This window comes from Budorcas taxicolor, chromosome 3 (assembly GCF_023091745.1).
Source record: "Budorcas taxicolor isolate Tak-1 chromosome 3, Takin1.1, whole genome shotgun sequence".
NCBI classification, from domain to species: Eukaryota; Metazoa; Chordata; class Mammalia; order Artiodactyla; family Bovidae; genus Budorcas; species Budorcas taxicolor.
Window position 1 is genome coordinate 104,796,019 of NC_068912.1, and position 17,680 is coordinate 104,813,698.

Here is a 17,680-nt window from a genome sequence, read left to right on the forward strand (position 1 = left end):
GAGACCTGGCTCCAGACGGGGCTCTGCACTAGCTGGCAATGTGGCTTTGGCTGTTTGGTTCTCCGTGATGGTGAACAGGAGCTGTCCCAGAGCATCCCGTCACCTGAGACAGCTGATTATCTCGTCCAGGGGCATCATTAGGACTTGGGCCAGGAGTCAGAACAGAAGCAGGAAGACCCTGGGCCTGGTAGGGGATGGGTCACATGGTCTGTGAGGTTCCTCCCATCACTTTACTTCTGTGATGAGAAGAACATTTCCCACTCATGGTTATTATGCACCCATAGTGTGCTCAGCACCTAACTTGGTTGAGTAAGAGACCAAACCCTTCCAGACAGAACAAGTCCAACAATAATGTCATAGCCAAAATGAGCAGTGTGGATAGTCCCCTGGGGTCTGGGGTATTCAGGGAATGGCAGGCTGGTCTCAGAACCTCAGGGGACATCTGGTCTCTCTGGCCTATGAAACACCGCAGCTGCCTTGATCGCCCCTTGACATCCTGCTCAGGCTTTGCCTACTCACAACAGTGGGGCCAGAGGCCCATGATGTTGGACAGGGACGTTGGGGGTCCTCCAGCCCTGGGATGACTCTGGAAGTCATGGCACTGCTCCCCATTTGGCCAGGAGTAGAAGATCCAGGTTTCTGTCCAGTTAAAGGAAGAAAACCTGAGGGAAGGATGGAGACTAGGACGGGCAGGAGGGAAGGGGCAGGAAACAGCTTCTCTCCATCGCTGCTGCCCTTGACCGGCACACCTCAGGCAGCCTCAGCTTAAGGCTCCTGTTCCTTAAAATTCTCAGAATAATTAAGAAAAACCCTTTGGTTCCTGCATGGGTGCTCTCTCCCTAGTCACCCACCCATCCTCCTGTTGGTCCATTTCTCCCATCCTCTCATCCTAGGAGCTTGTCTTCCTCGCCTTTTGCCTTCCCATCTTCCCCTCTTGTCTGCTTCTCTGCCTCTCCCACCATCCACCCTTCCGTCCTGCCCGTCCTTTCGTCCTCCGCTCTGTCCGCCTTCCCACTTAGGTGTGCTGCCTCCATCCCTCCATCCGACCAGCCCTCTCCCACTTGCCCAGGTCTCCTCTCCCATTCTCCATCTTCTTGTATGTTTAGTGATCTACTTTCCATCTATCCTTCTATTTATTTTTATCCTCCATCTGTCTATCCATCTGCTTATCTGCTCACCGAGGATCCCACCCATCTGTCTGGATTCTTCCTCTTCATCCTGTTTGTCACTCCATATTCCCTCTTACGCACTTCTCCATCCATCCATATATCTGTCCACCAATCTTTCTATGCATCTGTTCCTGGAGTCCATTCTTCTCTCTTCCATCCATCTGTTCAAACCTGCTAATAAGATGAGTGAGACAGAGTTCCTGACTCAAGGGCCTTGTGATTTATTATATGAAGGACCGCTTGGAAATATAGCAATCTCTAGAGCAACAGTGAGCACATCACAGTTGGAGGCGATTGGTGAGCCCAAAGGAACATCCTGAGGCATCTGGCCTGCATCCTGAGGCAAGCTGGGGCTCCTCTTCTGGTCCTTCGTAGAGCGCTCCTGCCCATAGGGCTTTGTGACCTGTGAAGCGCTGTGCACATGTCAGGAAGAATCGGTGTCGCAGAGTTTCCCCTGATTCCACAGAGCTGCTGCCTCTGCTCTTCAGCCCACTGTGGACAGAAGACAGCCACCCCTCGAGGGCTTTGTAGTCATGGGGAGGACGGAGCCTTTGCTCAGCCTTCCCTGTGTCCACCACCCTTGGCCATGTCTGCATGGCAGTGACTTTGGAGGCCCAGGAAGGGGACATGACTCTCTAAGGAAGTCAGGACTTGGACCGCAGCCTTGTGGCCCCTAGGTCCCTGTCTAGCAGACTTTGCTACACCTTCTGCCCTTTCTCCATGTCTATTAACAGCAGTAACTTTGTCCTGGTTCCTCCTTCCAAACCCTAAGATCCCTCCCTGTGGGCTGGCCTAGCAGTGTCCTCAGCCAGAAGGACATCCTCAGCACCCACTCCCATGCTAGTTCGTGGGCTGGGTTCCTGCTCTCATCCCAGCATTTGAAATGGTCAGTAATCCTGTCACCAGCTCCTGGGCCCAGGGTTAAATCAAAGGCAGGAAAAAACTTTTGCATATGACTTGTCTTTTAATCTCCTTTTGTTTTTTTAACCAGTATCTCACTTCCTCATTATATCCTCTGTCTGCTCACAGCCCCTCACCCACCCTACCCAGCTCCTCTGTACCATCCTGCACCGCGGCCGGGGCTGCACCCGCCCCCCGACCTGAGCACCCGGGCAGAGCGGCAGAGCGTTGTCCTGGCGCCTGCCCTGCCAGGCGCCACACTGGCCCCCTGCCCTCCATCAATGCCTGAGTCTGTTCTCATTCCTTTGCAGGGAATCTGACTAAGCATATGAAGTCGAAGGCCCACAGCAAAAAGTGCCAAGAGACGGGGGTGCTGGAGGAGCTGGAAGCCGAAGAAGGTAATGAATTGCCAACTCCCTCCTCCCCCTCCCCCTCTGCCCACCTTCCCCTCCCTCCCCTGCCCCCCTCTCCCGCCCTCCCCCTCCTTTCTGTCCTCCTTGCCTCTACTCCCCTTCTCCTTCCTCACCCTCTTCCTCACCCTCTTCTCCAGTCTTCCCAAATACAAAGAGGCAAAGGCTAGGTTTACAGAATGATGGCACCCACGCCCCTCCTTCTTACAGCACGCGCCTGGAGCCAGAGCACTTGTGCCACTGTCTGTCACGCAGGTAGAGCACCCGGCACCCAGTGGGCGCTCAGTGAATGTATGGTGGTTACATCACTACATGAGGAACTATAGTCAACACTGATTGAGCATCCGCTCTGTCAGGCATGCTCTAGACACGCGCCGTGGTTATCTTGGCAAATCCTCACAATGACGCAGTGAGGTCCCCACTCCACACCCCACACTCACACCTCCATCCTCTGGACATGGGCTTGATGCTCAGGTCTTTTAGAGCTAGGGGCTTTCAAGAGACCTAAAGCCAGGCAGACCTGACAGCCCCTATCACCTCTCAATCCCATCCCACATCCCAGCCCCACACCCCAGCCTCAGTCCCCAGTAGCAAGATCAGAGCCATATTAAGGCCATTTTCTGTGAAGACAAGGCAGAGTGGAAGGTGAGTCCAAGCCAGCATATCTGGATGGGCCCTGTCGGGCCTCAGCATCCAAGTAGGAGGCCAGAGCAGCTTTGAGGGGTAGATAAGCAACCAGAGATATTCCTTCTGCAGTGAGCAAACCTTTGACCAGATCCCCTAAAATCAGAGTCAAGAGAATGTGGAAAAAAAAAGGTGTGTGTTCCTGTGTCTTATTTCTTTCTGTTTATCTGATTTGGGAATGTATGTGCAGTCTTAAAAACAAGTTAGATCATATTTCCTTTTAGGTGAAATGAATCAGCTTTATTGAACAGAATACAGTGAACTCGGAGCTGTGGCCTCCAAAATGAGAATGTGGGGTTACTGAGTTGATCAAGAAAGTACATCAAGCCATTTACAGATGTCTTATTAAGTCCTCATAACTGTGGTAGAAACTTGTGTCACTCCTTTTTAAACTGAAGACATTTAGTAAAGCTCAAACAGATTATGGAAGTTGCCTGAGGTCAGACAAAAAACACTCCATGTGGCACCATGGCACTCCAGTGCCTGGTGGGCTGGACAGGGTAGCTGCACCCAAGCCCAGAGCCCTGCCTGGGTGGGAGGCAGGGTGTGTCCTCTAGCACCGCACCATGGGTCCACTGGGTAAGTTCAGCTTCATTTTCCCAGTGAGGCCAAAAATGATGACCAGATGACCTTATTTGAGAATGCATGAAATCAGTGCAATCGTTCTAGAAATAATTCCTGCCAGCACCAGCCCTATTCTACGTCCTACTCTGGGTGCTAGAGATTCTTCGATGAATGAAATATAGTTCCTGTCCTCAGGAAGCCTGCATTCTCGAGGGGAGCCAGGTAGTGAACAAATGTGGAATAGGGCGAGGGCCTTGGGTAGGAAACGAAGCATCCACGACAGGAAGGGAATGTTCAGGTGACGTGAGCCGCGAACATGAGGCAGGGGGTCAGGAAGCCATGTGGAGCCTGGGGAAGGGCTCTCCCTGCAGGTGGAGCAGCAGGTGCAGAGCCCCTGAGGACAAGAGTCCGGGGAAATCAGAGACCGCTGTGGCTGTGAAGGTCAAGGGATGGATTTAGCCGCCTGCTGGAGCGACTGCCCTGACTCTGTGTGCAGAGGATGGCCGGTAGGGGGCGCGGCTGGAGGCAGTGATGCAGGCTGAGCACGTGTTGGACTGGGTGGGCGGAGGGAGGCGGAGAAACCTGCTGTTAAGTTTTGCTGACACATCAGGGCGCGGGGCGGGGGGAGGTGGAGGGTGAACGCACGGGAATAAAAGAGCCAAGGATGATTTCCGAGGTTTATGGCCTAGGAAACTGGAAGGATGCAGTTGCCATTTCCCGCGATAATGAAGATTCGGGGAGGAGCTTGTCTGTTAGACGCGAAGTGGTTGGGAGGTGGCCAGGCCGGCGCCGCAGCCCCGCCCCTGACGGTGAGAAGGTTGAGCACCAGCGCCACCGTGTGGCCAGACCCCCTCAGCGCCCCGGCGCGCTTCGTTCCACCCGTCCCTTGGCCCCAGAGAGGCGGGACTTTGTGGAGATTGACAGTGAGGGGCATTAGGAATGGTTGATCCGCAGGGGCCTCCCGTAGAGCTCTGCAAGAGCCCAGATGTGGGCGGCCTGGCGAACCTTGTGCTGGGCAGGGGACTCTTGGCTTCCGTCACTCCTGAGCTGGGTGCCTAGGGCAGGGCATCAGCCCTCTGTCCCGCAGCGTCTTCATCTGTTACAAAGAGACTTTAGGATCTTTCCTGCTTAGTATCAGGAGCCGCTGATCCTGACTCCCTAACTGGTAGCACTACCCCTCTGACCTTCAACTGCAGCATGACATGCTCGCCGTGCTGCCTGTGTGTTGAGGTTGTGGGGTACTTGGGGTGACAAGAGCTGAGGTTTATTGGGTACTTCCTAGGTGTCAGACCCTCACAATCCTCCCAGCAGCTTCATGAGGTGGCTTTTATTACCCCTCCCCCCACCCATTTTACAGACAAGGAAACTGAACCCAGAGAGAAAAAGTAAATTATTCAACATTGCACAGTAAGGAAGGGGTGGGACTGTGATTCAAACCCAGACCATTTCCTGCTTCTCCGTGCATAAAAACATTTTTAAACTGGCAGTGTAATGATGTAGGGGTTATAAACCTTAGTCCTGACTCAGCTGTTACTTTCTGGGTGACCTTGGGGAAACATTTGCCTGCTCTGGGCATGGGTTTCCCCACAGGTTGACGAGAGGTGAGGCTAGGTGAACTCCTGGGGCTGAAGTCTTAGGGCAAAGCTTTAAGGTACGTTTTATTCCCCCCTCGCGACCCCGCTCTCTGGTCCCCAGCCCCTTCCCCCTTTCTGGCCATTCTGCTCCCAGCTGCCAGGAGTCATGCCCTTGGCCTCCCTTCACCTGACAGCTCCAGCTCCACCCCACAGGTTTTGATCTACATCCCCTTGCATGCTGACTGTCTTCCATTGTGTGCCTCTTACTGCTGAGCGCTGAGCTGTTTGAAAGCACAAATGCTGGGCTTTCTGGTCTCAGTGCAGCTTGGCATAGTGGGGTCCAGAAGCATGGTTGTACCAGTGACCCGAGTCAGCTCGTGTGTCCAGCTCTTAGATAGTAGTTGAGTGGGTGCTGACATGAGCTTAGTGTTGGGCCAGCAGGACCCAAACCCTCAGGAGCCTGCCAAGTGGGCAAGATGTTAGTGGAGCTCTCCCCAGAGTCCTGATTGCTGCCAACTTCAGAGATGCCCAAACTTGGCCTGTGTCCTGTTATAGCTGACCCCGCTGGTGGGGCTGCCCCACCAGAAGTCAGACCAGGAGGCTGGTATTTCAAAGCTCTACTCTCCTCCCCAGCTGGGAGCACCAGGGGTTCTACAAGCACCTTCTCTGGACATGAGTGGCTGGGAAGAGGCCCTCTCTGCAGGCTGAGGTCAGCTTAGCCAAACCTTCCCAGAGAACAGGGCCTGCCACGTGCCAGATGCTGTTGTGCCAGGCATCAGCAGCGTGGCCACAGTGGCAGGTGTGTAAGTAAACTGACCGTGCCCAGTGCTGCTGGACCTGCCAGCATGGCTGCTGTGTCCCAGAATAATAGATGTCTCCATGAATGCACTGAGTGGCTACAGTTATTAATATTTGAGCCCTTGATATGCGCCAGGCTTGTGTTTCCTCCTCCTAGCAAACCTTATGAGATGAGACTGTCATATTCATTTGACAAAGATGGAGACAGAGGCCCAGCAGAGTGACTTAACTTGCTCTTGGTGAAGCCAGGACTGAATACTAACCAAAAAGAAAAAGAAAGAAAAGGCCTGTCTTGTTTGCTGTGGTTTGATGCCAGCCCTATTACTTACTTTACCTGGGCAAGGTAAGGTAAACCCTCTCATCTTAATTCCCTGTCTGTGACATGAAGATAGGAGTAGTGCCGACCGGGCAGGATTATTTGTGGATTAGGGGAATTAATGCACATGCAGGCCCTAGAACTGAACCTTAACATGGTAGATACAAGGTCATTTTTGCTCTATTTACAAAGTGCTCCCATACCCTCAATGATCATGGCTGTCAGGTGGGGTTTGTGGCACAGAGCAGCGTGGGGGGTGGCTGTAACCTCGGGCCTCCTGTCTGTCCCTCAGGAACCAGTGATGACCCATTCCAGGACTCGGAAGGGCGAGAGGGCGCAGAGGCCGTGGCAGAGCACCAGTTTTCAGACCTGGACGACTCGGACTCGGACTCGGACCTGGACGAAGACGAGGATGAGGACGAGGAGGAGAGCCAGGACGAGCCATCAGGCCCGTCCTCGGAGGCGCCCCCGCCTGGCCCGCCAGCCACGCTGCCGGCAGACTCCTCACCTGTTCAGGGCCCTCAGCCCACAGAGGCCACCCGGGGCAGCTCAGTCTCAGACGCCGAGCGCTCGGCACCCGGCAGCTGCTCCACATCCAGCCAAAGCATCCTGTGCCTCCCCCGGCTGGCACCGGCTCCCCGGGGCCCTGTGGAGAAGGACATAGGCTCGGCCCTGAGCTCCCAGGCCCTGTCCCCGAGGAGGCCGTGGTCCCCAAGCAAAGAAGCAGGCAGCCACCTACCACTCACCCCAAAACACTCACTAACCAAAAGCGACTTGTCTCCCCAGCGACATTCACCGGCCCGCGAGCCACTGGCCTCAGCCCCGAGCCCGCCTGGCCCCCAGACGGGCCCTCTCCCCTGCAGGTCCCCAAGACTCGAGCTGTCTCCTCTTGCCCTCCACCCCCTGGGAAGGGAACTGCCTCCTCGAGCGCGCCTGCCCCCCGAACGCAAGGGCGCTGCAGACCCAGGCCCCCCCAGACACTCGCCCACCAGGAGATGGTCTCCAGGCCAGGCCGAGTCACCACCACGGTCAGCGCTGCCAGGGAAGTGGGCCTTGGTGGGGCCGGGCAGCCCCTCGGGTGCTGAGCGTGGCCCAGGCTCAGGGCTGGCCCCCCGGGCTCTCTACCCGCCTGCGCCTCTACCTCACAAGCTTCTCGGCAGAAGCCCAGCGGAGACCTGCACCTCCACGTGGGTGAGTTCCTGTCCCCCAAGTGGCTGATGGGTGGGGGGCCGCGAGCTCACACCTCCCTGAGCATCACTCCCGGAGCTGCACCCCTGCCAGTTCAGCGGTTACCAATAAGGCATGCATTGGGCACCACTTACACCAGGCACTGTGCTGGGTGCTTGAAACCAGTCAGTCGTGTGTCAGAAGCAGCAGAGCATGGACTGTGGAGCTGGACTAAAAGGAAGTGAACGTGGAAGTGTTAGTTGCACAGTCATGTCCAACTCTATGGACTGTAGCCGGCCAGGCTGCTCGGTCCATGGAATTCTTCAGGCAAGAATACTGAAATGGGTTGCCATGCCCTTCTCCAGAGGATCTTCCCAACCCTGGGATCGAATCCAGGTCTTCGGCATCACAGGCAGAGTCTTTACCGTCTGAGCTACCAGGGACTACCTGGTAGTTTTTTAATTCTGGACTACCCAGAATTAAATCCAGGTTCTGTCACTTACGAGCAGTGTGGCCTTAGATAGTGGCATAAATACTCATGCCATCTCCTCCCACCCCATATCCACGTATTCTCTGAGCAGATGGCAGAGCCCAACCAAAATCTCCACATCTCCAACATGAGCCACCAGCACCCTCCGAGTCACTTCAGCCAACACCATCACCGTCACATCGCCGGGGCCATCTGCTGTCAGTACACTCCAGCCCCGCCCCCCCCCATAAGCTTGATCACCCTTGTCACAACGTCACTGTCACCACCACAGTCACGACCCCCAGCACCGACGCCGTTATCATCGTCGGCTTACTTTTCCCCTCCCAACACCTTTTCTGTCACTGGCTGTCACGACCGCCAGCAGCTCAGCACCATCACTCAAGAGATTCGAGCTCCAGGAGTAGCACCATCCAGGAATCTTAACTTGTTTTTTAATTTGGGGCTCAAGTTAAAATTCTTGGTGGTGAAAAAGTGAAAGTCGCTCAGTTGTATCCGACTCTTTGTGACTCCATGGACTGTATAGAATTCTCCAGGCCAGAATACTGGAGTGGGTAGCCTTTCCCTTCTCCAGGGGATCTTCCCGACCCAGAGATTGAACCCAGTCTCCCACATTGCAGGCAGATTCTTGGTGGTGGGAGGAGGTTAAGAGCCTGGGTGGGAACTCATGTTCAAGGGTAAAGTTGGGTCAGTATTGTCTGAGGAACAAGAGAGGCAACAGAACCAAGAGAGAGGGCCAGCACATGGGAGCCAACAGAATGGGCAGCCCCATTCTCTGAAGACGAATGCACCAGCCAGAAGCGTGGCGACCTTGGTTCCTGAGTGTGCCTATGGTCACTGTAGGGCTGGGGATGGCCCATTCCAGAGAGGGCACCCACCCAGAGCACCACCGTAGGCAAGGGTTGGGACTCAATGGTGGCCCAGCTCAGCCAGGACCTGCTCTGTGATCTCACCGAGCCCCCTCCTCACTCTAGTCCTCAGGGTCTGCAGGTGCCCAGCAGGTAACCCTTGCCTTCCTCTGTCTTCTTTTCTGACCCTAGCAGAAGGCTGAGTCGCCAAGTCCGTCCTGTTCACCTGCCCCCGCTCATCCTCTCTTCTCCCGACCCTTCTCGGCCCCCCATGACTTCCACGGCCACAGCCCGGCCCGGACGGAGAACATCTTCAGCCACCTGCCTCTGCACTCCCAGCGCTTGACCCGCGCCCCATGCCCCCTAATTCCCATCGGCGGAATCCAGATGGTGCAGGCCCGGCCGGGGGCCCACCCCATCCTGCTCCCTGGGCCCAGCACAGCCTGGGTCAGCGGCTTCTCGGGGGGCGGAAGCGACCTGACGGGGTCCCGGGAGGCCCAGGAGCGAGGCCGCTGGAGCCCCACCGAGAGCTCGTCAGCCTCTGTGTCCCCCGTGGCCAAGGTCTCCAAATTCACACTCTCCTCGGAGCTGGAGGCCACGGACTACCCCATGGAGAGGGGGAGGACGAGAGGGGGCCTGGGCAGACCTCCCGACTGGGAGCCCTGTGTGGCCCAAGTGCCCACAGAGCCCGCACTGATGCACAGCCCCTGCACCCCACCGGAGACCTCACCCCGGGTACCCCCAGGCCACCGGGCAGAGTCCCGGAGCCCCCGCCTGGAGTCACCGCGGCTGCCGGCCAACCCTGCGGCCTCCACCACCCCACCGCTGGACCGCAGCAGTTCCGTGGGCTGCCTGGCCGAGACCGCTGCTCGCTTCCCAGCCCGGAGGAGGAACCTCTCCGGGGAACCCAGGACCAGTCAGGGCTCCCCCCAGCCCTCGGGAAGTGGGGGGCCCGGGGCACCTCCACACCAGCCCGAGGACCGGGGGCCCCGGAGCACTTAGCCTCCCCCTGACCACTTCAGCATCTGGTTTCTGGTGTTTGGCAACAGACATTTCCAGCCGACTTCCTCGAGTCATCTTGCTGTCACGGGCTCCGTGTCCCATCTGTTGATCTTTCCAAGCAGCTTCTGCTCAGCCCCTGTCTGTCTTATCTTCCCACCTCGTATGCAGTTACCTGTGCCTTTTTCTATGACCTTTTGTTGCTTGAAAAGAAACAAACAACACACACACACACAGACATTTAAAAAAAAAAAACCCACGAGGAGACGGAGGCTGTGAATATTTAGATGGGGCCTCACCCTGGGCCACTGTGATCAGTAGCCACCCACAAAGCTGGCAAGAGGCAGTCAGTTGCTGAAAGAAAGGGGATGCACTGAGGGAGAGACAGAGGAAAAAAAAAAGAAACTTTTAAAAATATATAAGTAAATGTAAAAGCAAGCACTCCTGTGTACAGAGTTTATGGTTCCTATTTATTGCTGCTTCATCCCACCCCAGCTAGTGGCCTCCCCTGGCTGCTAGCAGAAGGGTCAGCGGCCCAAGGCAGAGGGACAGGCTGGGAGACTCCATGGGCAGGCCCAGAAAACTCCAACTTTCCTTTTCCAAAGACAAGGTAAATTTTCCTAGGATTTCAACACAAACTATTTGGAGCAGGTAGAAGGTAGTTGCTGGTTGGGTCCCCAGGGCTCCCAGACACCCTGGTGGTCTGAATCGTGATCCCATGCTGGCATTTGACCTGTAGACAAATCCCCCCACCCCGGCACCTCTACTCTGCACCCTGCCCTCAACCTTTGGACTGGGGAAGGAGCCCTGACCACCCGTCTCCCGGTTCCTGAGCACCTGACCTCGGCCTTGCTCTCAGGGCCCCAGCCGTTGCTGCGCCTTTGTTCTAGTAACTACCCACAAGGCTGAAGGGACAAGGCCTAACCCCTGGGGGTCAAGATCCAAGGTGCATTGCCTTGCCATTCCCAAGGCCAGGCTTGGGCTTCATTTCACATTTGGTCCCTGGGGTACAAAGGGCTCTATTTCCTCCATGACTGGGCTTTTCCGGTACTTGGCACTGGAAGTTTCCAAGGACTCACTTCTGGACCTCTTTGCAGCAGGACCGGTCCTCCTATTGCTGTGTCACACACTGTCAGGCCTCTACTATCCCCAGGAAGTACCCAGAACCATGACTGGTGGGAACTGCCCAGGCCTCCTATTGGTTGGCTTAAATCTCTTTTAAAAAATAAAATTATATATGTGTATATATACATATATATATGTATATATATATATATTTAGAAAGAGAATGGTGTTTGATATTTCCCCTAGCCTCCTATTGTCCGAGGTCATTTCAGTTCTTCTCCAAAGCAATCAAGAATAACTAGTGCCTCATTCCTCATCCCCATCTCCTCCTTTAAGAAGCTGCCCTGTTATTTTCTGGGGCAAAAGCCTGCTTTGTAAAAAATTATAATAAATAATAATAACAGGACTAGAAATTAAAATCCCAAGTTGAAATATAGAACTTGAACTCTAGCTCGTTTACCCAGCCCTAGGATAGGTGGGGTTTTCCACAACCTCCAGAAATGATTTTCTTTCATCTCTACCAGGAGGAGAAAGCACAAGGACCATGGTCATAGCCCAGCCAGTCTAGGTGCTAATGCCGCAGAGCAGGGACTTCCTTGGCCAGTCCTCATCCCTCAGCCAGGCTATATGACTCCTGTGGCCAGAGGGGGCTCCTGGGCTGTTGAAGTTGTTTAGACAGGACACCATAAGGTGCAGAGGCGCCCCTGTGGGCTCCTACCCTTGGGCGTAATTCCCTCTTCCACCAGTTCAGGACCTTTCCCTCCTTGGACTCTGCTGCCAGGACAACTAGCCAGGCCACCTGGTTCACTTCCCTCTGGCTAAGACCAAAAGGGGACAACAGGGAAGGGCTTCCCTGGGAGGCCGGCAGCTGGGCTCCAGGGTGCTGAAGCTAGGGTTAACCAGCACTTCCTGGCTGCCTGGCCCAGGGTCTGAAGCTCTTGGTCCCCCTGGAAGAAGGCTAACAAGCCCAGCCTTGGCTATGCTGGCACTGGTGGGTCCTGGCAGAAAGCTGAAAGGAGCTCTGGGCCCCAGTCACAGACTTGACCAGAGGCTGGGTTTTTCCTCACCCTTGCTTTCCAACCTTACCCCTGGGCGGAGGTGAGGGGCATGGGAAGGTGGCTGCCTAAGGACTAGAGACCACGGGCCGAGGCCTGGGAGCTGCATAAAGGGCATTGCTTCAGCCCAGGCTTGAAATCTTCCTGGGCAAGATCTTCCAGCTCCCAACCTACAGAGCAGCAAACAGGGGGCTCTGCTAGAGCAGCCCCTGGCCTTGGGGGTAGCCAGGCCCCTCCTCCAAGCCCTGCCCCACAGCTCTCCCCAGGGCATCATTCCTCTGGTACTCAAACAGCCAACTACTAAGGTTTCCTTCCTGGAGGCCTAGTCATGGCTGGTGGTGGCCAGCAGGGGAGAGTCAGGCACAGGCAGAGGGGATGGGGACCAGGAGTCACCAGAGACCCATTTCTCAATGACAGACACAATGTGCAAGCAATCTAGCCAAAAGGCGGTTGCCCTACACAGGCACCCAGAGAAACGGAATTGATGCCACCCGCCTGGGCTGTGTGTCACTGGGCATGGCTCTCACCCCCTCTGCCACACTCCACTCCTGCTCCCCCAAACACAGAGCTCCCAGCCCACACACACACCTGCATGATAAGGGACAGACTCACGTCACACCCTCCTCTCCTCCTGCCCTGCTCCCAGCCACGTGCACATTTTCAGCTTGCTGTGACACTGTTGTCCCTGTTAAGGGACACAGTGGAGAAAGCAGTGCTAATTGTTGGCACAGACACCTGTCGCTTGTTCTGCCGAAATGTGCAGGATAGTCATTCCTGATACAGGCCGGCTCTGGTCCTTGGGTGTTGGCAGCCTTGGGGGCTGGAGACCAACTTGCTGGGGTTTCAGAGCCAGCCCTTGTCATGGGCATTCCAAGCCAGCTGGCCCCCAGGCGTACCCTCCAGGATGCCCTTCACCCTCAGGACAAGCTCAGGGTCATTCTGGGCACTAACCTGTTCCTCTCCAAGGCACCTTTTACAAGCCTACTCCCCCTGCCCCACCACCCGCCAAGGCCCCGACCACTAAGACCCTCCAGGAAGTCAACAGCAGCGAACTGCCCACTCTCCCACCTCCATCACCTCCAGACCCAGCAGTCCCTCCACCTCTCTCTGTGTTAACGAGTCTAAAAGATTTAATTTCTGCTCCATCCTCACCCAACCCTTTTGAATAAGAATAAGCAAGATAACTGAGCTGAATTGCTTTCTAGTCCTTTCTCCAGACAAAACCTCTTCAAAGTAAAAGTCCCGCCTGGGCAGCCGTCCTTGGAGACAGATCTGCAGCACTGATCAAGGGGAGAAAGTTCCCAAAGACCTGTTGCACCAATTCTGCTCCTGAGTCGCGAATCCTGTCTGCTTTCCATCAGAAAACCGCTTCGGCACTTATGATCACTTTACTAAGCCTAGTGTTAAAAAAGGAAGAGAAAAGAAACAGAAAAAAGAAATGTATAGGCAAATGTAAGATAACACGCTCTCTGTAAGATAGAAATTTGCCTTTTTTTTCCCCCTAAAAGGTGTATGTATTCTGTATGTGAAATTGTCTGTAGAGAGTTTCTATGTTCTTAAATGGCAATACATTCCAAAAATTGTACTGTAGATATGTACAGCAACCACACTGGGATGGGGTAGTTTTGCCTGTAATTTTATTTAAACTCCAGTTTCTCAACTTGCATCTTGCAATGTCGGTATGGTATATATATCAGTGCAAAAGGAAAAACAAAAACAAAAACTCCCACAGGTCTAAAGCACAGAGTCTGATGTACAAAAAGAAAATACTGCTCAGTATTGATGTGTGACCTTTGTTGTAAATTACATCTGTACTGTGAATGAGAAGTTTTTACAAGTATAATAATTGCCTTTATTATAGCTCTGGCTGAGTGTTCAGCCTGAGGATATTTTTTAAAAAAAACAGCACGTTGGAATAAATTTGAAAATCCCAACAGAGCCCTGCTTGCCTGGCTCATGATTTTTCTTAGGGCTGTAGAATGTCAGAGCTGGAAGGACACTCGGAGTCCCAAGTGCTTCTTTTGCTACAGAGAAATCAGGGCCAGGGAAAGCAAGTGGCCAGGCCATAGTCACACAGCCTGGGATTCCAAGGGCCCTCCCTTCCAGGCTTGGCAGGAGGCACGGGAACACGGCCATGTGGTTTGGGGTCTATATTCGTTTCCTAGGGCTACTGGAACAAATGAACAAACTAAATGGCTTAAAACAGCAGAAATGTGTTCTCTCACATTTCTGGAGGCCAGAGGTCTGAAATCAAGGTTCCTTGGGAGGCTCTGAGGGAGGATCTGTCCCAGACCTCTGTCCTCACTTCTGGAGGCTGTAGGCCATCCTTGACCTTTGGTTTGTCATAGTATCACTCTCATCTCTGCCTCTGCCTTCTCTGTGTGTCCCATCTAAGGGTCCTCGTTATTGGACTTGGGGAATACCCTCATTCAGTATGATCTCATCTCTAGATCTTTAACTTCAGTATATCTGCACACACTCCTTTTCTAAAGGAGGTCACACTTACATGTTCCAGGGGTTAGGACATGGACTTACCTTGAGGGGCCACCACTGAGCTCACTGCAAGGTAAGACCTGGAATCTGATCGTGACAGTTATTCACTTCCTGTGTGACACTGGGCAAGTTACACAACCTCTCTGGGCTTCTGTTTCCTGTTCTGTGAAGTAGAGGGTTTCCTGTGAGGACTAAATGAGAGACTGTATGTGCTAAGTGCTAAGTCACTTCAGTCGTTTCCAACTCTGCAACCCTATGGACTGTATAGCTCACCAGGCTCCACTGTCCATGGGGATCCTCCAGGCAAGAATACTGGAGTGGGTTGCTATGCCCTCCTCCAGGGGATCTTTCTGACCCAGGGATCAAACCTGCGGCTCTTATGTCTCCTGCATTGGCAGGCAGGTTCTTTACCACTAGCACCACCTGGGAGGCATGTATACAGCATGGTTAATAGAACCTTGAACATGGTAAGGCTTCAACAAATGTCCTCTGAGCAGACCTCACACAGGGTGCTGTGGTTACAAGGATGAAAAAGACAGGTATAGGTCCCCACCTTCTGTATGTAACAATGACTTGCTCTGCACCAGTGAGGGACTAATCATCAGATACAACAGCGAGCAAAACAGACAACCCTGCCTTCAAAGAACTTTCATTCTAATGGGAGAGGCCATCCTTAAGCAAATAATGACATCACTAATTCCTCAGTCCCAGTGGCCATAGTTGTTGCTACAGGAGAGAACAAAGCTCTCATACAGAGTAAGTCCTAAAACTCCTGTGGGCTCTGGAGCCTGGGCGGGTTGTGGGGAGGGCTGCAGGTGGAGGTGGAGTGGAGGGGAAGCCGTGACAGGAGCAGACAGAAGAAGAGGTACGTGGACGAATCAAGAGAGGGCTTCGGGGTAAGATGCTGGACGCAAGTCTAGCACTAAGAACCTAAGAGGACCTGCCTGTTTCAGCGGCCGGAGGATCATTGCTGACTTGGGGAAAAGCCGGCCTAGTCCAGCGCCTGGCCTGCAGGCCCTTCGTAAACACTGCCAGTGCTGAATGGATTGTGGAGGCAGAGGGTGGCGGCTGGGGAGGAAGGAGAAGAGGGAAGTGGGGCGGCAGACCCAGACATCCTCCCAGGACCTGTGGGAGGGCAGGGGAGAGCTGGGGCAGCAGCTGGAGGGCGGCAAGGAGTCCAGGGAAGAAGCGAGATGGGAATGAGGTGGTGAGACCCCAGCCTGCTTGATCAGGAGGAGATGTAAGTACCAGATGCAGAAATTTCTCCCAGTGTGACCCAAGGGAAGAGGGGCAAGTGACAACAGTGACAGGAAGTTGAGAACATTTCTGCCAAGGAATTTTCTCTGTCACCTGCCGAGAGGGGAAGAGGAAGCTCCAGTACGGGGTAGCGGGGTGTGGAGGGTGGGTGTGTGGACCAAAGACTTGAGAAAGTGTGAATGGCCTGAGAGGGGAGCAGAAGAAAGCTGGCCAGGGAAAGAGAATCACCAGCGTGGCACTGCTCCTGATAAATGGTGTGGTTTGTTCAGCAGTGCTCAAAGGCATGGAGAGAGCAGCCAAATGGATCCATTCCAGGTGGAGGTTTTACCCGGCCACGGGACAGAAGCGTGGAGTATGGGAGGTGAGAGAACTGGCTGATGAAGAGGTGAGGTTACAGATAGCCCTGAATTCACAGGCTGGGAAGGATGCAAACAGGGCTGGCTGACACAGAAAAAAGCCAGTGGTCAAGTGACTGGGGATTTTGGATGACAACAGAGAAGAAAATGTTGGAAATTGTTCATTACTCCAGAGGCAGGACAGTTGTGGGTGAAGGCAGTGTGGACCGCACAGGCGTGGGTGCTGGGCACAAGAGATGAAAAGGCTGGGAAGCAAGTATCCATGGGGCCAGTGACCTGTATGTTCATCTCTGCTGACTGCAGGGCTGGACTGGAAACGCAGGCTGTGAGCTAGGCTTTATAATCCAGGATATGGGCTGTCACACTGCAGAGACAACCAACCCAGAAACTCTGGAACTGAAAACAATGAAAGTTGAACTTTTCCCTTCTGCCATATGTCTGACGTGGGTCAGCAGCTGAATTGTACTCATCCTCATCATTTGGAAACCTAGGCTGATGGATGCTTTATCCCATGTACCTATGACCTCAGAGGCAGAAAAAAGGAGAGAGCTGTGAAATGTTGCATTGACAACTAAATGCTCTATACGGGAGAAGACATCTCTCCTTTCAAATTTCACCTGCCAAAGCAGGTCATATGGCTGTGCCTAGTGACAGAGATGAGGAATATGTGTAACATTCACACCAGGATACGACTTCTCAGTGTCAGAAACACCCAAGGGCTGAGCAGATGTCAACGATGGGATGGGGGCAGGGACAGGGCCTCATGGCATCGGCCTCTAAGGTGCTGGGTTTTTACAGGGAGTGAAAAAAATAATGGTGTGGAAGGAGGACCGGAAGGAAAGATGGCCCCTAGCATTTTGATCATGGGGTGTGGAAGGCAAGGAGCAGCTGTCTGGGAGCGAGTCCTTGGGGAGATCCCAAATTTCAGTCGAGACCAGTGGGAAAGTGGAATCCCAAAAAGGCCCAGAAGAAGAAGAGCACAGAATGGAGCCAAGTCCCGCCTCCAGCATTTTACAAGCCCTGCTTATAGTCCTCGGGCTTCCTTGGTGGCTAGTGGTAAAGAAGCCACCTGCCAATGCAGGAGAGATAGGTTCAGTTCCTGGGTTTGGAAGAACACTTGGAGAAGGAAATGGCAGCCCACTCCAGTATTCTTGCCTGGGAAATCCCATGGACAGAGGGGCCTGGAGGGCTACAGTCCATGGGGTCTCACAAGAGTCAGACATGACTGACTAAACAACAATTTACAGTCCCCAGTGACAACCCAGGGAGATGAGACGGTCCCCGTTTTTAGAGAAGAAAGTGGAAGTTCCAAAGAGCCCCCACCAAGGACTCCCCTGGCGGTCCAGTTGCTAAGACTCTGTGCTCCCAACGCAAGGGGTCTCAGATTTGATCCCTGTACAGGGAACTAGATCCCACACGCTCCAACTGAGCATCTCCATGCCACAACTAAAGGTTCCACATGGCACAACTAAAGATCCGACAAGCTGCAAAGAAGATCCAAGATCCTGAGTGGATCTCGGAAAGATCCACTTTCCAAG

General features: G+C 54.0%; 1 protein-coding gene across 1 annotated transcript in view; it reads left to right on the forward strand.

The window, feature by feature from the left end:
* The window catches only part of HIVEP3 (HIVEP zinc finger 3), a 55,217-nt gene extending 45,298 nt beyond the window's left edge, over positions 1-9,919 (forward strand). The window contains exons 4-6 of the mRNA XM_052637598.1: positions 2,381-2,467; positions 6,708-7,606; positions 9,110-9,919. Coding sequence (XP_052493558.1) covers positions 2,381-2,467; positions 6,708-7,606; positions 9,110-9,919 — 1,796 coding nt within the window. The remainder of the gene's footprint in view (positions 1-2,380; positions 2,468-6,707; positions 7,607-9,109) is intronic.
* Positions 9,920-17,680: the final 7,761 nt, after the last annotated feature.